The 20,368-nt window shown below is 43.1% G+C and overlaps 3 protein-coding genes across 6 annotated transcripts in view; 2 read left to right on the top strand and 1 right to left on the bottom strand.

Moving 5' to 3' along the window:
• The first annotated feature begins 278 nt into the window (after positions 1 to 278).
• LOC109317214 (ubiquitin) lies at positions 279 to 679 on the top strand. The gene has a single exon (XM_019545760.1). The coding sequence runs from the start codon at positions 301 to 303 to the stop codon at positions 532 to 534; it is 234 nt and encodes a 77-aa protein (XP_019401305.1). The 5' UTR covers positions 279 to 300; the 3' UTR covers positions 535 to 679.
• A 651-nt stretch (positions 680 to 1,330) lies between these two features.
• Positions 1,331 to 16,216, bottom strand: LOC109317212. Of its 4 annotated transcripts, none has more exons than XM_019545754.1 (19): positions 16,072 to 16,215; positions 15,285 to 15,423; positions 14,653 to 14,795; positions 13,915 to 14,032; positions 13,125 to 13,253; positions 12,759 to 12,985; positions 11,885 to 11,984; positions 11,120 to 11,191; positions 10,903 to 11,042; positions 10,517 to 10,670; positions 9,407 to 9,482; positions 8,472 to 8,561; positions 8,230 to 8,320; positions 7,682 to 7,774; positions 6,630 to 6,661; positions 6,172 to 6,254; positions 5,524 to 5,622; positions 3,593 to 3,687; positions 1,331 to 2,593 (listed from the first exon to the last, which is right to left on the bottom strand). In XM_019545754.1, exons 6-19 carry the CDS (start codon positions 12,909 to 12,911, stop codon positions 2,399 to 2,401), a joined length of 1,473 nt encoding a protein of 490 aa, XP_019401299.1. In that variant the 5' UTR covers positions 12,912 to 12,985; positions 13,125 to 13,253; positions 13,915 to 14,032; positions 14,653 to 14,795; positions 15,285 to 15,423; positions 16,072 to 16,215; the 3' UTR covers positions 1,331 to 2,398. The 4 variants fall into 4 exon arrangements, with proteins under 4 accessions (XP_019401299.1, XP_019401301.1, XP_019401300.1 ...); XM_019545756.1 differs by having other exon boundaries at positions 15,285 to 15,344; XM_019545755.1 differs by lacking the exon at positions 13,125 to 13,253.
• Positions 16,217 to 19,533: 3,317 nt separating this feature from the next.
• Positions 19,534 to 20,368, top strand: part of TRPV2 (transient receptor potential cation channel subfamily V member 2) — a 9,775-nt gene continuing 8,940 nt past the window's right edge. The window contains exon 1 of the mRNA XM_019545318.1: positions 19,534 to 19,931. The gene's annotated coding sequence lies outside the window, so the exon portion shown is untranslated. The remainder of the gene's footprint in view (positions 19,932 to 20,368) is intronic.

The following is a 20,368-nucleotide window of genomic DNA, read 5'->3' as shown; positions in this document are numbered from 1 at the left end:
GGGGGGGAGAAACATGAGGAAGCTTTAGGAAAAATCTCTCCTGAGAGAGAAAGCAGGTTTGGGGTTAAACACTAATGAGGGGGGTGGTTTGTGGGGGCTGAGGAAATTTTACAAAAAAAAATAAAGAAGGGGGGAGGTTGTTTGTCCTTTATGTAGAAAGAAAAAGCAGTTCCTTGGGTCTTTTCTGTTTGAAATGACATGTAGCATGGCTGATAAGGAACTACTCATTGTGTAGTCTCTCTTTCACATTTTCTGAGTGAGCTAACCGGAAGGCTTGTGATTCTCTTGCTACAGTTCAATATGCAGATCTTTGTGAAGACCCTGACTGGCAAGACCATCACCCTGGAGGTGGAGCCCAGTGACACCATTGAGAATGTGAAGGCTAAGATCCAGGACAAAGAAGGCATTCCCCCTGACCAGCAGAGGCTGATCTTTGCTGGCAAGCAGCTGGAAGATGGCCGCACCCTGTCTGACTACAACATCCAGAAGGAATCCACCCTGCACCTGGTGCTGCGTCTCAGGGGTGGCTGTTAGTTACTGTGAATCTTGCCCTACAGGGTTCTGCAATATTGTTTGTGTTTTGCACTGTAGTTCTTCCATGTCTTAATATTGTAAGTTAAATGCAAGCTTAAGTTACTGCTGAGGTTTGTGTCAAGCTAATAAAGATCTGTTGCAAGTGTTTTGTCTTGCTGTATATTGGTAAAAATAAATGTTTATGAACAATTATTGGGAAATTGGTGTTCTCTCTCTTGGGGGTGGGGGGGAGTGGGAGAAGAGGGGAAAGTGGAAGGGAGAATGGAGAAGGCAAGAAACTTGCCTCTCATTCTTCCTTGTTTAATTGCTAGGCAGGATCCTTACTAGCAAATTTGCTATAGGCTATCATGACTAGAGAACCAAAAGGCATCTTTTAACATGCCTTTTTACATCCAAGACAGCAGTTTGAATTTTTACTCTTCATGCATAAAGAGGGACTGTTTGTAATGGAATGTTCCCACTGCCAAGGAAATGAAACATCTTCCTTTAGTCAGTGTCAGTAGCTTTTACTGGCTTCCATTCTTGAGATTTGACGCATCCAGCTCTAAAAATGTATTCTTTAAAAGGGCAGAGAGGATTATAGGAAAGGAATGCAAGTTGGTGGCATAGTCTACCTACAGAACACTAGTAAACCGATTTGAGTATTGATTGCTGCTTGTTAATGCTCAACACAAATCTAGGTAGATTTTTCTGGAGGGAGTGGGGGGCATCCCCCCAACCCCATAGCCATGGGGGGGATGGCTGGTTAAAGGGAGCTTACTGGTTTAACTTTTCATGCCATTGGATATTTTTTTCAAAGTATGCAAAAGATTGACTTCACTCTAACCTTTTTAACTGGGTTCTATATCAAACATTCATTGTACTTTAAGTTACTTAAAGTCCTTCCCATAAAAACTCTCCTATAATTATAGGAGAGCAAGAAATTACATTGGGCCAGTGGGTTATCACCTGTTATGCATAATATTTCAAATTCTGGCCATTAGTCAAAGCCTGAATGAGGCTGAAGGAATAGTTGAAATTAAAGCTCTTGCATGTTAGATTTTTATCATATTTCACAAGCAGCTTGCTTGAAGATAACATGCCTTGAATGTTATTCTGTAGATTTAAATGGAGTATTCTACGCTCAGCCCTTAAGCTTCTGAGGAGGGATGTGGAAAAAATCAGCTTATAACAAATATAGCTTGGGTATCAGAAAAACTGCTGGTAGTGCTTGCATCTATGCTAGAGGCCTAGTTGTCATATTGCTGCCATTCTTAAAGCAGCTGCATAACCCTAGAGTGCAGGCAGCCTGAAAATACTTTCTTCTAAAATGTCAGTTTCCTTATTGGAGCCAGCAGTTCTAATTACTTGCTGTGTCTGGTAGGAAGGTTTACTTGATATAGGAATAGTATAATACACCACCAGAGCCATACACAGAATCTTTTGCATTTATAGTATTCTAATAAAACCTGAGTTAATATTCCCTGTTCTTGTACCTGATTTACTGTGTGGACCTGGACTGACTACTTTACCATCTTGGCCCTGTAAGTAGAACAGGAATGATGTATTCCCTTGTTAAAGCGTTTTGATAACCATTGGTGAAAAATACTACACAACATAACAGTATTAGCTATAATGGCTATATGTTGGTAGGAGATTCCTGTCAAAAAGCCTGTGTCTGCAGCTTCTGTTAGGTCTTGAAAATTACACGCATACGCAAAGTTATAAGGAACTGAAAATGGTTTTACAATAGCGGGCACCAGATGACCAGAGCCACCAACCCACCCCCTAAATAAATGATTAATTATCTTTAGAGTCCACCAGTATGGTACAATGAATTAGCAGACTGTAATGCAACTAAATGTTCTGGGATTTGTTACAACCCTTAAATTTCAAGTACTTGTATCACATATAGATGACGGAGTCTGGTAACATCCCTTTTCCTACTGCAAGCTGGGCTTTGTGACGGGCCTCTATTTCTTCCGATAGTGCCAGATAACTTCGGTTTCAGTTCCTTTCTTCTGGGGTCTGGAATCTTTTCTATATCTTCTCTGCTTATCTGGTGACCAAATACTTCAATCTGTTAAAAAGGTGGGGGAAGAAGAAGACAGTTCCTATGTTAGAGATGGTATTGTTTTCTTAGTACATTGCACCAAATTCAAAATGACACCTGCAAAGAGTTGCATAGTGATACAGCCTTGATATGTGTGTGATTTTTACTATCTGTAATTGCTCCAAAATATACATTTAAAATTTTGATAGTAGTATGGTTCTTAACCATGCTCTTAAAAATAGCAGCCCCATCTCCTCTTGTACATTAATGGCCCTGTTGGTTTAAAGGGAATTTTTTCTCATTAATTCTTTCTTCAATCATTATTCCCATAATGCAAAACTGTTGAAGTATTAGTAACGTGGAAAGTTAAAACAACCTTACACTGTTACTTTGCTGGATGAGCCTTCATGTGGTCCACTTTCTTGGTATCAGTGTCTATGTTTTACTTCCTTTCCACTGTGGTATTTACACTGCATTTTCTTTAAATCTCTGTTTTGAAACCTTAATGTTAGTGAGTCCTTCCCTGCAGTCCCCAGATGGTCAGTCCATCCTCTGTAGGACAGCCCACTTAAACTCTTTCAGGACTCATTTACTCAGTGGGTTTTTCTGCACATGTAAATTGCCCAAGTTTCACTTAAAAATTATCTAGTTAAAACTTCATTAATCCCTGCATGGGGGCGATTATATGGGGTTAGAAATGCTCGTGCTGGTTTAGTTTGCACCTGTGAATTTACAGGTGCAAGTTAAACCACTGTAAATCAGGTTGAAATTGATTTTTAAAAGTCCTAAGTATTAAATAGATTTTGCAAAATCAGTTTTAAAACCCCCTTGAGTTAAACAGGTGCAACTCTTGAACAGACCAAGTGTGAGTGACACGATACAATTACTGAAAGGCTGTATCAGTTCATCTTTTGCAGAAGTCATGTATGAAAAACAGTGTGAAAGCAGCGTTCTTCATTGCTGCAATGAATCTACATCCCAATGGCTCTAAGAGGAGAGAGAATGGGAAGTAAGCATCTGAAATACCTCTGCAGTCTTGCAATCCTGGCTGTAGTTCCAAAGCTGTTCTTTGGTAGCTGCATTCAGAGAGCCTTCCTCGGCTGCATTATGTCCATTAACAACTGAAAGTTCCAAACAAAAGTTGCAGTTAGATGCTGGGCAAACTTAGATAGCAAACTTTTGAACAATTTTAAATTACACTTATGAAATATAAGTGCATGTTTGACAAACTATTTGGTACTGGTCCTTTTAAACTAGACAAGATGTCATAACCACTAAGAAACTACCAATAAGCAGTAGTTGGAAAATATTCTCATAGCATGTCTGCAATTGCCTTTGCTTAATCGCATGTATGCCTGGATATCTCCCCTTAGAATCAGTTTCTTTAAGTCAAGTCAGTCCCAAGGCTGCTGTGAGTGTAAGGGCATCTTAGATGCCGTGGCAACCCTCATAGGTTGGTTGAGTTGCTTTGCATCTCTGGTGATTCTTCTGGCAGAGTGACCTGGTGGTGCCCATCTCCTCTCCAAGTATGGGTGGTTGTTGGCTCACAGGGAGCTCATCTGTCCTTTGACAGGTCTTGTTTTCAGTCCTGCCCGATGTCCACGCACCCTCTTCACCCAGGCTAGCCTAGGTGGGGGTGCTGGTTTAGCTGCCAACAACCTGACTGTGCAACAGGTTTACATGGTACCAGACAGCTGACCGAAAGAGGACTGACTTGACAAGGAGGGGGCTAGTTTCTTAGAAGCAATTTCAACCTTAGCCACAGGATGGCACTGTTGCGACACAAGTGCTACTTTATACAAAAAAACCTACCTCTGGTGTTTGTTTTGTTCACCGCTTTTTCATTGCAATATTCATTCAACAGGATGTAAATATAGAGACAAAGGATAATTCAAGCAAAAAAATTAATTTGGAAAAGTAATTTTTCTCTCAGTCTGATGGTATTAATGGTTCCTCTGGAATATACTTCAGAGACACTGCTGGGAAAGGAGAACTTGAGGAAGTGCTGTTTGGGACAACCAGGGGTCTTTTTTTCTATGGAGCACTGCTCAGCATCAGAATCTCACACCAACATGCAAACAGTTGGGGAAAACATCCTCTACTTTATAAATCCTTCCCCTGGTTAGCCAGTCAGAAATCAACACAACTATAAGAGCAAAGATATGTCCAGGTAGCCTTTTTTTTTTTTTTTTTGTCAATGTACTATAGTAACCTGATTATTCCTATGACAATAGAAGCATGTATGTAGATTAAAGATAGACTGTAGATACCCAAATTAGGAGCGGATTGACCCTGAAAACTACAAATTATGAAGTCTTTAGAGACCACAATGTAATGCTGGTATTAGATGGAACTTTGTAAGGATCGGGCCCCATCCTGACATGAAAATATAATTACTAATAACTGATTCTTTAAAAAAATAATTTTAATCTGGCACTCGTGGTCACCAGTAACAACAGAACATTTGAAAGATTCCACAAATGCATTATACCAAATCCCTCCCTAAGGGGTCCCGCTTCCAAAATTCAGTCATTCAGGGTGGTGTTTATAGAACACTCGTATTAAAAATGCTTATTATCCTAAGTTTCAATGGAGTAAGTAGTTTAAAAGTCAGGTTTTTTTATTCCAGTATAGTGACCTTTACAGGATTTGTCAGAAGCAGTGATGTACCTGACACCCATGCTGAAGAATTATTTTTATAATTTTAACATGCACATAAGTGTGCCTGAGGCCATGGCTGCTACAACCACTGCTGTGAGGATTGGTTCTGCATGGAAGGAATACACATAAATACCAGATCGCCAGTAAGTAACCCTTCTTTATTATGTCCCAATACATAAAACATTATACTCATCATTTCAGAAAACTACCTTGTATTGTTAAAATGAGAATTCACATGAATAATCACAAGGTGCTTAGGAGACTGCTTGATTCCAGGCTTCTCAGGAAACACTTACTTGCATTTGCAGCCTGCATTATCTGTTCAAGCAGATCCAACGTCACCGTTTTTGCTGTTTTCCCACGAATTTCTATGTTTCTGGACATCCCACTTGTAACTATATGAGAGGGTAAAACGGAGACTGTCACCTCCTCCAGATCAGGAATAAGTTCTTAAAAATTTTTTGAGAGCTAAATAATGAGACTCAACCCTGGTGGAAAAAAGATTTCTAAGAAACTCCAAGAGGTGGTCAGTTAGTGGCCGGTTGATACCATGAACCATGAAGGTTTACATTTCATATATTCTTTTACTCTGCCTCGTGTAACTGTGGATGATCTCATTATCTATACACATACCTTGCTCCTTTTTAAATAATTGCAACAAGCTCTTGGCTTCATGAATAAGTCTGTGGCAATGAGTTCCCCAGCCGAGCATTGTCAGTCCCTAGTGGACTGTCTTCTAAAGCAAACTCCTCCAACCAAGTGATTAATGATATTGGAGGAAGCCCAGTTTTTAGTTGGAAATGGTGCAAGCTGGAATGTGGGGTATTATCAATATAAAAGTAAAAGCTGATCATTTTTTTTTCTGTTGGGGAATCCTCCATGTCTCCATCAAAGCCTGTTTGATGTATGTGATAGGAGTGTGTGAACATGTAACATACACTAATCTTTAGGAGGTGTTGGTTGTAGTGGGGAAGGTGCAGGATGTAACGGGGTCAGTGACTGCCGTGAAGGCGTGGGTGTTATGAGGCTGTAAGAGAGGAAAGGTCCTTTCTCATGTATTATACAGGCATGTTCCATTTCAACAAAGTTTCTACCCAGGGTTTGCAGTTTGAAAGAGGGCTGGTAACTGCTATGTCACTTCAAGGGATCTTCCCCTCTTTTACATAACATACTTCTAGAATTTCTATTTCTAGAATTTTTCTAGAAACAGCTGACTGAAATGGTTCAAATATTGTCCACATTGTATTGTGCCAAAAGAGGGAGGGCAACTGAGATTTTTGTCAGTATTAGCACTTTGGTGCATTACAAAACAATTATGAAATGTCATGGGGAGGGCATTTTGGCTAAGATAATTTCTCTTCCAGGAATATTCTCTTTGGTGACATACTGTAAAGTGTCTTACCTTCCCACAGAGCATGCATCATCCATGGAAAGCTACAAGAGAAACAGAAAAGACAATAGAAAAACAATAGAAGTTTTGTTTTAAAATGTATTTTAGAGATCAGACTTCGTAAAGTCTCTCCCCAAAGGCTTATGTCAAGGCTGAGGAAGATCAGCTTTTGACTACCAGATGGAATGGTTCATACAAAAGACACTTGCATTCCTTCCCCTCTGTGTGTCTCACCAACATAGTGAATGTACAATCTCTTGAGCTACCTCTGCCAGGTCTAGCCTGCCTTTGGCAATGTTGTTGAAAAAGCATGAATTTGCATGTTATTACAAAGCAGTCTTCTATAAGGCTGTTCACCCAGGTATATTAAAATACTTTGTGAACATTAAACTGCATAACTCCAGTGGGCTGTGCCATATATAATTATTATTATCCTGGCCTTGCAGGCATGAAAGAGTTCTAGGATGTGCCAAAAGTTGTACAGTAAGACACAACAAGCTTGAGAAGCACTGAACTCCCAACCTTCTGCTGTAGCTGCTGCACCAGGCTCATTTAATTTATGTACATCTTCTCCATTTGCATTCAAGACAACATAAATGACACGGGTGCAAATTGGAACAGCCCAGACAGTTAGCAAATGTCACCACTTATAGTTTCGTAGTTTCTAGGGTCAGAAGGGACCTGAGCAGATCACTGAGTCCGACCCCCTGCCATGGCAGGAAAGAGTACTGGCGTCAAACGACCCCAGCAAGGTGTACATCCAGCCTCCTCTTAAAGACCCCCAGGGTAGGAGCCAGCACCACTTCTCTTTTGCTGTGGAAATGGCCACAGTGTAACACAGATTAAAAGGTGAGGTGGAGAGCAACAAAAATCTCATTGGTGAAGGATGCTATTTTCATTCCAAAGTATCTGCTGATGGTGGGAAAGGAGAAACAGACTATTAAATCTATTTGCAGAATTATTTCTAAGTAGTCTTGAGAGTTTGCAGTGAAATCTTACAAGCCTATAGCAGAAGCAAGGTCCATTTTTAAGCTCATTTTTAATAAACTCAGCGTCATGATTACCCTTTGCTGCTTCTGGAGCTTTTTGATTTCATGTTTCAGCCCACTTATCTGGGCCTCTGCCACCTTCTGCATTTCATAGCGCAGCTGTTTCTCCTGAAAGAGATCATTTGAAATGGTAGAAGTCCATGAGTAGCCTTGTGAAATGGCAAAAGTTGTTTAACATCTAGTTTATCAGCAATAATATAGAAGGCAAAACTCCCTACAAATTCTGCTGTAATGCTAGAGGCGAACAAGCAAATAAATATTTTCCATGCTGATACTTGGGTTCATGTTCTATGTGTAGAATGACTACTGGCACAGAATGACTGCTGTGTATCACTGCAAAGGAACCATGTTTTGTGACAGGGTAAAGATCTATTGCAAGCTGTAAAGCCTTTTAGAATCCTTCAAAATTAGCAGGTCTGTAGGAAGGGATCAGTGCAGAAGGACTGTTGTTTCCAAGCTATGCTATTGCTCCAAGATGTACAAAAAGGAAATAAAAATTTCAGAGTGGCTCCTACCCTGCAACAGTCAGGACCCCCTCATCTTCTCTTTTCTCTAGATAGTACCTGTGTTAGTTGTTCTTCCAGGTAAACCCTTTGGGCCTCAAAGGTTCCTTTAGTTTCTTCCAACAGCTGTAGCAGTCTGCTCTCCTGTTGCCTATAATTTTATTAAATAGGTCATTTCAGATGATGAAACTTTCAAGGCTTCTTTTTCTTTTATGCTTTTAAGTCTAGTTTATAGTTTAAGTATAGTTTATGTTGTTACAGTTCCATATCTGGGAAGGCTGGGATTTATTTTTTCTTTTTACCTCCTTTCTTCCTCCTCTCTCAACTCCTGCAGTCTTTCTTCATGTTTCAGTCTCTCCTTGTGCTGCTTTTGGACCATCTCATGCTCTTCCCTGCAGGCCAGAACATACGGTGTTCATTACAAAATACGTGTGGGTTCCACCCCTGCTACTGTTGATTGTTTGTCTGGTCTCAACTTTGAACAGGGCAATGTGCTAAAATCAGACTTCAGCTTAGTCGTCTGCTCAGAAGAGAGCATAAGCCTGACAAAGCCAGTTAGGGGGTGGTGTTTTGCTTGTTACCTTAACTGCATTGAGTATTGGAGGCTGCCAGTGGATGATGCTAAAGGTTTTGGTCAATTATTGTATTTTGGCAGCAACTACATCTAGGAAAAGATATTAGTACAAAGGAAAAAGTGAGAAAAGGGTGACTGAGCGACTTCACTGAATGGTAGAAGCTGTGTACGTAACTGGAATTTAACTCCACTCAAAGGGCAGCTAGGAAACTACTGGTATATGACTTTTTTTGTTCTATAAGTGAGGTCTCCAATGTTCATGCTTCCTTAGGCTCCCTGGAGGTGTAGTGCCTCTGCTTCAATCCCCACTGTAAAGTATGAAAGTCTGATTTCTTTTTGTTTTACATTTGTACAGGGTAGCAGTGATGCTACAATGTTCTGTTTTTACTCTTTCTCTACACTCACTTTTGTACACTTTGCTTGCTTACTCTTCAATTGGTACTGTTGGATTTGTGATGCAAAGATTTCTGGAAAAAGAATTAAATTCCCCCTTCTACTTTCAACATTTTTCATTGCAATTTACTAAACAAAAATTAGTTGATGTGCAGAAGTATATGGGCCTGGTATGGCTTAATCTAATGCCCTCTAAAGATGATTCAGAGTGGTGGTCAGAAAAACCCCAGCCTCTAACGTGAAAGCAATATGTACCCAAGAGAGAATTACTTTGCCTGTCTCCTGTCCTCAGGTCTTGTTCTTGGAGGTACTGTTACTCTAGACAAGTAGCTCCAGGGAGGCAAAGCTGGAGGTAAAAGCACCAAAAGGCTTTGGTGAGAACACCGCATTTATCAGACATCTAAACAGCACACAGAGGCTGCCAGAGATCTGAATCCATCTCCACAGCCTCTCATGAGACAAGTCCAGATGTTTGTTGATACTGTTTCTATGAAGAATAAGTACTTTTTCAGCTGAACAAGGCTATTTTTATTTGCCTAGTCTTAGAATTCTCCAACAAAACTAGAAACATGTATAGCTAATACATACTTCTAGTTTTTGATGTATGTAGTGTTGTGGAATATGTTAACAATGGGTACAGGTAGCTTGTGCTCTCATGTCAGACATCAGAATTAGTAGGATGTCCTGTCCAGACCATTAATTTACCAACCTTCTTCTCTGCTGGTATTATATTGATTCTGTAGAGCAAGAAATGGGCTTTCTGTGGGGCAGTTGTGATACACAGTATTTCCACAGTAAGAACTATGCCTCAGGCTAAGGGTGGCAGCCACTTTGTTTTTGGAAGAGCTACAGCCTATACAGGGGAGATTCAGCCATTGTGCTCTTCCCCTAGGAAAACTTGTTTTTTTTTTTCTTGTGTTTCCTGGAATAAGCCTTTCAGTGTGAAAGCATTTGGCTGCTATTTTTGGATATATAGAAAAGGCAACATTTGTCTGGAAAACTGAATATACTGTGTCTCTCATTAAAGCATGGTAGTATTCTGTTTCTTCTGCTTATGGCAGTTATGATCCTGTCAGTGAATTGTATGGATTTGACAGTTGCTGAAGCACCCTTCATTAATAAGGTGAAAACATAATTTGGGCTCATATGCAGGTAAGACTAAACCATCCTATAGTGATCCCTGATGTGCAGCAGTCTGATAGTTTTGCTACTCTAGGCTGTCTGCATATGCTCCCATATGGTTACAACAGTAAAATTATTCAGGACCAAATAAGACACATTACACGCTAAGGCAGCTTGAATCTAGCTGAGGAAATTGCTTCAGTGACACCTGGTCAGGTGTAGTTCTTGTGTAATGCCATGTGCAGGATGTGATCTCACCTTGGGTGGGGTCATGGACTGGGAAGGGCTCGTTGTCATCCTTGTGCAGCTGTCTGTAGAGTTCCTTGAAGTAGTGTCTTCTGATCATGTCTTGGAATTCTTGCACAGACAGGGTTGGCCCTTGAGTCTTCAGAGCTGCTTCCACCTGGCCTGGCTGAATCGAGCAATAGGCTGTAATAAAATGGGTCTGCAGAAGTTGTAAGTTTTTGTGGTACGGACTTCTGTTATATCTCAGTTCCCTCTTTTGCTGCTGAGCTTGTTTGTTTTTGAACACTCTGCCTTTGCCTTCTTAGCTTACCCCATATGATGATTTATAAAACAAACTATCATGGAGTGAGGTCCCATGAGACTGCAATTTATGTGAGTAAGGAAATAGTGACACTTACTGACTGACATGTTTTCAGATAGTCCCGAAGGAGTAGGATGAAGACTGCACTGAATTCAAGGAAGCAGTTGTATGGTGGCTGGTCAAGTCCAATTATTAGCTGGTCCCAGACATACAGTAATGTATCCATGCTCAAGTAGCCTGTGAAAGGAGCAGCATGTCCTGTTAATCCAGGAAAGGGCTTCTGACCCATTTAGGCACCTCAGACGCGGCCTTACCCACAGAGAGAGTACCGATGGCTGGTTGGAGCATGTGCTTCACAGCTCTCAACAAAAATTCTTGAGCTTCCTCTGCAAAACCACAATGAAAGAGACATTCAGGTCCTTAGGCACACAGCTCTTCTATTCGAAATTGGTTCAGCACAACTGCTGGAGTTTGAGTTTGACTGATAGTTCAAATGGAGATTGACAGACTGGTTTTGTCATGAGCTAGGAACTATTTCATATAAGACAGCCTAAGAAATACAGCAAAAGCTGTGTTAACTGGCACTTTGTTAGCCAGAAAACTATTAATCGGCATCTGAGGGATGCGGCCAAAGTGAAACCGAAGTACCGCTTCTGAGGGCCCTTCCCATTTCGCTGCCAGGAGCCGAGTTTTTCTTTGCCACTTCTTCGGTCCACGGCCCAGGGCAAAGCAACCTGTGTAGGGCCCCCCTCCCTGTCCCCCAGCACACTGACACTGGGGAGTGCACCAGACAATGCACATTTGATTACCCAGAATATTTGCTTAATCAAAATTCCCCGTTCCCAGGGGATGCCAGATAACGGAGTTTTTACTGTATATGCAGATAGGGCAGATCCAGTGAAGCTGTGCTGATATGTACCAGCAGTGGATCTGACGCAAAGCTCTGCTTTCCTTTGCAGTAATGAATGTCCTGTCTTCTGAATCCCAAACTCCAGGAAGATGAGGTTTTGTCTCCCCTCCAAGCAAATGGAAAGTTGTTGTAACATCGTACTCCTTACTTTACTACCAAGCCACCTTACCTGACTGACTGTAAATGCCCTGAATAACTTTGGTCAGGTCCCTGTCCTGTTCATGTAACACTGAGCTTATTTCCCCCAAAACATTGGTACCAGCAGCATCCTAGAAAAAGAAACAACATGTAAGAGATTGAAGTGCAAATTGGGCTGAGGGAAGGACACAATGGGACGCAATGTCTTATTGGTATCTGTCATTTCTGAAGCTATTAATGGGTGCTTCACAGAACTAAGGAAATGCATGATCAGTTTTGCTCTCTCTAGCCCAAGCTGAAATGCCTTCATACTGTTTTTATATAACTTGACTGGATGTACCATTTCACTTTCATCTGTCTACAGGATTTGGTACCTGTTGTCTGTTCTGTGGTTTCAGTTGGAGACCGGACTGTTTTTATTACATACCCTTCTGCACTCATATAGCACTTTTCATCCAAAGAGCTGAGCATTTACAGATGTGGAAATTATTTTCCACGTTTTGTGGGTGGGAGAGGCACGAGAGCAGGTTATAACTTGGGCAAGATCACAAAGCTAGCGAAGTCTTCTCTAAATGTAGGTTTCCTGACTCCCAGACCTCTGCTCTAACCACTTGTGTCTGCAGCTGCCCTTTCTTCTTTTGCTATCCTAGAAGGGGCCCTGTGTTTTGGTTTCTGCCAGCTCCAAGGTAGTTCCCAGGCAGAATGGACAGTGTGAAGGATTGAGGGTGGGGAAATCAGTTCAGGAGCCAGGAGTCTGTGCTGGGAGGTGCAGTGAAGAGCAAGAGATACATGCAGGGGAGCAGAGCGGGAGTGATGATGACTCTGCAGTGACAAAGCCTGTCTGGATACTGGCCTCTTTCTCTGAAAAGTGATGGCCCTGAAATGTGAGAGGCATTTGACTCTACCTGGGTGAAAGAGAGTCTCACAAACCGAGGTCGAAGGTTCATGAACGTGATAAACTCTTCCACCAGAAGGGCAGAAATGGAGTCCATGGATAGGATGGGAGGAGCAGTGTCTAGGACAACTTGCAACAGAGGCACCAGTAGAAAGTATTCCATATCAGGCAGATGTGTGGCTGTGCCCTGAAGCTTATGATAATAGGAGAGGACATTCCTCAAACACCTTACTGCAACTGAAATTTAAAACATCAGTCATTTTCCTGGGTCTTTGTCCTCATCCCCTTTTCCTCTTTCTTGGTGTTGTGTGCATTCCTAAATGCAGGCTGGAAAGGCAACCATTATCAGTGACAACAGAACTACAAGCAACATTACCTTCATTGTCTTTCAGGTGCTGAAAAGTGGGTTCAGTGGACAATAGAGTCTGAGGCTTCAGGAAAATCTCCCAGTCCTTTGGGGATTTAGCTTTATTTGCTGCGACTTGAGACAGATAGTCTAGGCGTACTGTGGAAAAAATGGACCATATGGGGAAGACGTTGGGTTTGATTCCCCACCACCACCCATGATTTGTAATTTAAGACAGAGGACTTTATTCTTAAGGTTCCTATTATTTACCAGGCTTCTTCTTGTCACACTGCTGGGCCCTGCTGTGTCTTTAAGCTTGCTTGCTTTAAAAAAGTTTTGAACTATAGTTTGCATAGGACCATTGTCTTCAGGGGAAGTGCATAGGGAACAGATAAGCATCAGATTTGACACTTACAAGTGTGTAATAACCAAGCTGCATGAGACATCATGTCTGATGATATCTTCACAATTATTCTGTGAGCCCCAGAGAGAAGTCCTCTCTAGCAGGGGTGAATGAAGCAGGGAAGTCACTCCAGCTCTCACTTGAGTTTGTTGGGAGAATTTCTTCATGGGCTTCCCAGGAACCCCTTCCTACCATGTCATTTGAAAGAATGACACGTGTGGACCAAGAAAAAAATACTGGGTTCTTATAATTAGCTCTACATAGAACTTTTTATACTTATGATTGGGGCTGTGAACAGCAGTCCCAAGGTCCTCCATCCTTTGCGTTTGTGGGTGTCTGTTAATCCTAGGGTACATAGGTTTGCAAATGTACTCAAAGCCTGGTCAAGAGCAAGAACCACTGAAAAAAATGGAATACCTCTTGGATTAGACAGGTAGAGCCTTCAGGTGAGCCTTCTGAAGTCTGCAGGGAGAGGCTGGTTGAGAAAAGCATGCATTTTCCCTTTTAGCTCTGACCTTTCTTCCAACAAATTCATCTGCAAAACAGGGCAAGCAGCTCAATTCTAAACTGATGCCTTCTAACACAAAAATAAATGCCCCCTTCTATAAGACTTGGAGCCCTGGTGTGCAGTGCAGCTGCTCAGTAAAGAGTTTTCTTACACGAGCCATACAAAGGCAGACCTCGTACCTGTTCCCAGTAGGTAGCCTAGTGAGAAGAAGGCTTTTTGTATCAGTAATCACCTAGAACAAGGTGGATGGTTAATCTAGGTTTTCTTATCGGCCTGGTATCGACTTTTGTCTAAGCAGAACAAAGGAGGTGAGCTGGGAGGTGAACTGATCATCTCTGCTGAGCAGAATGATGGAGAAGCTGAAGTGTAGCTCACTAGATACAGAACTGACATGCCTGTATTCGTGACTACACACAGAATTTGGGGCCTAAAATGAGAGTTTTAGCCAAAAGCACAATTTGGGGTTCTTGGCAAATATCTTGCCACTAGCAATATAGATGAAGGACTACAAAAGAACACCTTTTGTCTTTAGTTTGCCCAACTGGTTCATCCAGCTGGAACTGCTGCAGATTACATGAGTTCTTTAGTTTGAGTTTTGAACAGTTTTCATGCAAATAAACCTAGAAAAAAGTGGCAAGAAAGCATACCACTCCGTTCCTGATGTGACTCAAGACCAGGGATGACTTGCTTCTCAGATGATCACCATCTCTCATCTCATGAGCTCCTTGACTGTACAGCTGCTCCTTTAAGCAAGCACTAATTTGAGACATCATGGCTTTATACAAGTCTCCTGAAACAATCAGAAGATTGTTATCGGTGCTAATCAGGATAAAGGGACAGCAGCCAAGACAGCAAATAGGAAGGGTGTCTCTTTGGTGATGGGCATGTAGACTTCTAATGATTGTATTAGGACTACAGTTACAAGATCCTCTCGTCCAGGGGGTTGCATTTTGGCATTTTCTCTTACTGTGCACCATCTGAGGCATACAAGAAAAGCCCTTGGTGTCACTAGCAAAAGCTACTGTGCCAGCTTAGAATTTAAATCTGTTTATAAATGAGCATGTCCTGCCATGATTACTACCCAGCTAAACTCCAGATATTCAGTTATAACAGAGCTGGGCATGGTATCATGCCAAGATATATATTATGAAAGAGGCCAAAGATTAATGGAGACCTTAATGATTTCTGCAAGACAACAAGGCACTCAGATGAAAGGAAAGTGTGGTGGTGGAAAGCTAAAATAAGAGGGCTGGATAGTTCCCATTTGCCAAGCAGTTACCTCTTTGAATGGCCCTGGCAGCTCTCTGCAGGACAAAAGCCTTCTCTGCCTCCAAGAGGTCTGTGAAGACATTGATGTGGCTCTCTGTCATCTGCTGCTGGACAGCATCAAATAGCCTTATTGTAAAATCTTTCCACTCCTGCCCAGTACACAGAGGGGAGTCAGTTAGTCCAGACTCGCTTGGGCCCTAGAATTCTTCCCAGCTAGGGACTGAGAGTCCTTAGGTCAGGGAAGAGGAGATTGAGGTAGTAGACACGTCCGTGGGGAATGGCCTTATCCTTCAAGCCTCATATATACATGTAACTCAGATACTGCAGGAGACAGGTTGTGGAATTAGTGACCTCGATGATAACCGCTGTTGCTTGCTTTGTAAGTTCATTCCCAAAACATTATTTATGCCCCAGGTTCTTCCTTTTAAATGTGGCTCTTGTGGGTATTTTTAAAATAGCCAAGGGACTTTTGGCTCTTTTGCTTTTTGCCTTTATGTTCTAAAGCATACTTGCCTCTGCACTTGGCAGAAGCTGAAATGCACAGGTAATGTAACAGAGCCCCTAGGGAGCCAGACCTCTGCATGGGGTGAGCCGAAGGCACAGTCTACTCTGTCCCACATCCCACCGGTGGATGTTACCCAGAAAACCGTCCCTCCTCCTCAGTGCTGTTGACTTGGGGAAATACGAACCCATCACTTAGCCACTGCTCTCTGAGGCAGGATAAGCAAGATGCAAACTTGGGCTGCCATGACCCATCGAGACATGTCCCAACTTTCAGCGCGTTCATCCTGCCATACCTGTGAGTTCTCAGTCTCTCTTCGGGCACTCTGTAGCCAGCGCAGAGTTCCTGATCTGCTAGTCGTTGCTTCAGACTGTTTCACCAAAGCAGGCAAGCTGTTGCTATTTCCTGTTGCTACAACAGGCTTCACCAAGGCAGCTACCAGTCAGTCTGTTCTGATGGCCACAAGGAGAGTGTTTACTTTCACGAGCCCCAACCCTCCTGTCTGTTCTCTTATTAAGATGAGAGAAGATCTCCAACCCTCAGACTCCTGTTAAGAGTGGTGGTTGATGGCAGCCTTTACTTCACGGTTTACTTTCATGTCATGTCCCAGTTGCTGGTCTAATCTCATTTGTCTCACACGAATGAATGTTGGACTGTTAGAAGGGTTCACGCTGCATCTTTTCTTCTTCCTCCAGGCTGTTTCTGTCATCTTTGTCACCCACCAGCTTTCTCCCCATCCAGGCCCAGGGTAGGGATTTTGTTTTTCAGTAGTAAGGTCTCATTTGTGCATGACCAGGACATGTTGTATCCAAATGGGGCTTGGGGCGATGGTCTTCTCACAATCATTTGTAGGGGTTGCCATGTCCAGTGAATGATGATTTTTGTTGGGGGGAGCACCTACATAACAGTCTTGCTGTACTTACCATGGCATGCTACTAAAACAGGTATTTGTGGTCTTGTGCTGCCCTGGCATATGCCTTTACTTCTGTGTCTTCCTTGCTTCTGTTGCAGTTGATGGTGGGTGTGCTGGGGAGAGGGCACGGCACATGGTAGACTTCAGATTCTTGCTTCTTTCTAGTATTGTCAGCATCTTTTCCCCATCCATTGGGAGTCTCACTCCTGGCTTCCCTTACTGCAACTAGTTGAATAAGGACTTATTGTGCACTATACAAGAAAAACCACAACACGCAGGAAGCCTAGCTCTGGATATCTAAGCACTAGTCATAATAATTAGTTGCATGAGTTTAGTTTATCCTGTGGCTCTGAATTATAGCAGAATAATTCCATTATGTTTAGTCTTTTCACAATCCTTCCTCACTGATCCTAAATAAAGGCTTTATCTTGTATTATAATTATTTATATGTTGATAATATATCAAGAGCTGGGTGCCAAGTACCATATGCAGGGCTGCTTCTTCTCCCTCAGAGCACTGAGTACACAACAAACCCTCTAATTAACTTCCTTTTCCCAGAGCAGAGCCTGGTCATGTGGTTTAACTGCCAGCTGGTCGTATGTGGGCATTCAGACTCACAAAAGGAAGATGGGGACTTTCATGTGGGATCTTTGCATGACAACTCTGACCTTTGCGAAAATGATCCCATCCAGGCAGAGGAGCATTCCCACGCTCCCTTTCCAGATTGTCAGACGTCTCTGACAACAGTTCATTTCTTTACATAATGGGCTAAAAGAAGCTCTTCTTCCTGGAGACCCCTCTTCAAAGGAGAAGTATGTTGCTTGGCAGAGAAGACTTTTGCAGAATTTCTCTTCCTCCCAGACAAATCTGGTGACTGTATCCAGAGCACTGGGCATCAAGACAGTTTTGTTCTCGGTTCTGCCACTGATTCATATAAACTTGGGCAAGTCACATAACCCTGATGTCTTGCTTCCGTTTCTGTGAAAGGGAACTAATATTTACAGCAACGGTCTCTGTGTGTGTATGTGCTTGCATGCGTAGGTGTTTATACATGCTCAGTGTTGCAATGGCTGAAAAAGTATTTGTCTTTAAAATCATGTGCCAAAAACTTCTTTTCTTATCCTTCTTCAGCAGCTTTGGGATTTGAGGAACCATTGCTAGCAAAATCCATTCCCAGCCTTGTTGCACTCTGCCTCTTCCATTGTGTCTATTATTAAAGCCAGATGCACAGAAAGTAGTCTCCGAATGCAATTCTGTGGCTCTTTTTCAGCAGGACAGAGCATAGAGGTAGGAGGCTACTTCATACAAAACTGTTTACATTTCTGTGCTGGGGTCTGTTATTTTTGGAATGTATAGCACAGCCAATTCCCAACTGAGGGAAAGGAAGCCAAAATAGCCTGTCATTACAAAATCAGCTTAATTTTTTCCCGTAGGTCCACACAGATATCTGAGAAACTGAGACATGGAGCAGATGGGATGTCGCTATGGCTTCTAAAGAGGTGTCTTGCTTCCACCAAAGAGAGCTTCTAGCTGGGGGGGGCACGGCAGATGTTCCTTGGTTGGTAGCTTGGCCCCCGGAGCCTGCAGAGGATTACTGTGGACTGTCTCTGGGCCTCTGGCAGTATGGTCAAAAAAAAAATCTGCTGGGGGAAGATGGGAGAGAACTTAAAGGTTGCTGGGTGTTGGCTGAACCTCTCTGCTAGGGAATGTGCAGTGTATCGTTGCTGGTAACTCCTCACTACTGGGCTGATCTGGCTATGGGGCCTGCATTCCAGTTTGCACTGGCAATTCTTGCACTGCAACTTCCCCTAACTGGGTGGCGTCTAGTGACGTTTCTCTTCCCATAGCAGAACTCTTGTGCCACAGACTGGGTGAGGGGGGCCTAGATGGGAGAAATCATAGGTGGGTACTGCTGTCATGTCAGCTGCGCACATTCACCATTTCCACTTCTGGTCTGTCTGGCATGGGGTAATGCAGACTGTGAAGTGAGGGGAAAGAAATAGATTCCCCGTTCACCCTAGAGGAAGGGAGATGAACAGGAATGATCCACCTGAGTTCTTTCCCCTGTGCCTTGACTCTGTCCTAGCTATTCTGTTCTCCCCCATGTTTTGCCAACCCGCCTGACTCTTGCCCTGCAGCATGCCCCCCCACCCCACCCCTAAGTTATTCCAGTCCTGGGCTCACCTCCAGTGAGAATGGCAAGCAGTGATTACCCTGAAATGGCAAGTAGGTATGGTCCTATCCCCCAGTGACGCTCTCCATCACGGTGTATCTGAGTCAGTCCCCTCCCAGGAAGAAGCTTACAGAAGAAATGAGAATTCCTATAAAGATGTGGCTTCAGCCAACTAAATTAAAATAATAATTGGGCTGGTGTTTTTGACCACTGTGAGGGGCCTTGCTCAGAACTGCAGTCCTGGTGGCACTGAGTGCCCTGACTCATGGGAACTGGGACCTCTCTGTTCAACTGTCTGGAGCAGTGTCGGACAGATGATTCTCTGGGCTTTGTTCATTAACGTTGTGGTAAGGCTGACTCCCTTTTGCTCTTATTTAAGCCTCATCACAGTTTGGGGGGCGTGAAGCCATGTGTGGAAAAACAACCACTTGGAAACGCCTGGTAGCACATGGTTTTGTAACAGTCTTGTCCGTCCTCGGGGCTGACTGAGTCCTGAGCCTAGTGACAGACCTGGGAGCAGACCCGCAGACTACAAGAAGAGTCTCCACTAAAACCAACCAGCTGCTTCATCAGATCTGAGCCTGCTCTTGTGGCAAAACTTCAACTGGTCTGCCACATGGGGAACTAGTGGTTAATAGATACGTATGTTTATACTCACGATGTGGCCAGCCAGCCATTGCAATAGAGAAGTACGGCGCTCATTGGCTGTCTGTTGAGGTTTTCTTTCTCTGTGAGATCCATCTAGTCACTTCCTGCTAAAACTTCATCATGCTGTCATTTTTCACTTAATTGGAAGGCCAGTTTGCAGTCCACGGCTACCCTGGAGGCAGGCTGAATCTCTGACCATGGATTCATCAGCACATACAGGGAGTGCTAACAGGCAGATCATTTCCTTCCCGGGATAACACCAGTCTTACCCACCGGGAAGTTCGTTTTTTTTTTTTTAAACCCTCATCCAATGATTGCACCTTTGACTCACTTGGCGCAGAGAAATTAGCCGAATTCTGCAACCTCAGTTGCAACCCCTCCTCAGAGCAGCAGCAGTTCTTGGGTGGAGCTGCAGCCTGCGGTAAGTGCCGTGTTCTTCTTTTGACAGCAGGGCTGGCTGTGCACTGGGGAGCTTTGAATGGTTTGGCAGCAACGTAGCAACAGGCAACGGGGTACAGCACTTGAAGGCAGAGAGGAAGGTGCAGCTGGGGATCCAAGAGCATTCTCCAGATTCTCCTGGGAGCCTAGAAAGGGAGGAGTTTGGGATAGGGTCTTTTCTCGGGTGTTTTTTGCTCCTGCTTTTAAAAGAAAGCCAAAAATGCCTCTGGGCAAGGATGAGTGTAAATCATCCTTTAAAGCACCGGGATAGGATGGAAACTGCAGCCAAGGAAATAATTCAGGAGAAAGAAGCCAGAAAAAGGGAAAGCAGGTTGTTTGTATGAAAGTACACCGTTGTTTTGCTCTATAGGATTGGTGGCTGTGACAGTAAGGGTGGGAAGATGGAGCATATGTTCCTGC

Source organism: Crocodylus porosus, unplaced genomic scaffold (assembly GCF_001723895.1).
Source record: "Crocodylus porosus isolate Cpor-Errol unplaced genomic scaffold, CroPor_comp1, whole genome shotgun sequence".
Classification (NCBI taxonomy): domain Eukaryota; kingdom Metazoa; phylum Chordata; order Crocodylia; family Crocodylidae; genus Crocodylus; species Crocodylus porosus.
Note: the sequence above shows the minus strand (reverse complement) of the source record. Positions and strands in the feature narration are given on the sequence as shown.

Coding starts and splice junctions, on each gene's coding strand:
- LOC109317214 (XM_019545760.1), top strand. CDS start 301: ATGCAGATCTTTGTGAAGACCCTGACTGGCAAGACCATCACCCTGGAG.
- LOC109317212 (XM_019545754.1), bottom strand. CDS start 12,911: ATGGAATACTTTCTACTGGTGCCTCTGTTGCAAGTTGTCCTAGACACT. Junction 11,192..11,884: donor GGGCATTTACAGTCAGTCAG/GTAAGGTGGCTT, acceptor GTGGTTTTGCAG/AGGAAGCTCAAGAATTTTTG. Junction 2,594..3,592: donor AGGATTGCAAGACTGCAGAG/GTATTTCAGATG, acceptor CCTTTTTAACAG/ATTGAAGTATTTGGTCACCA.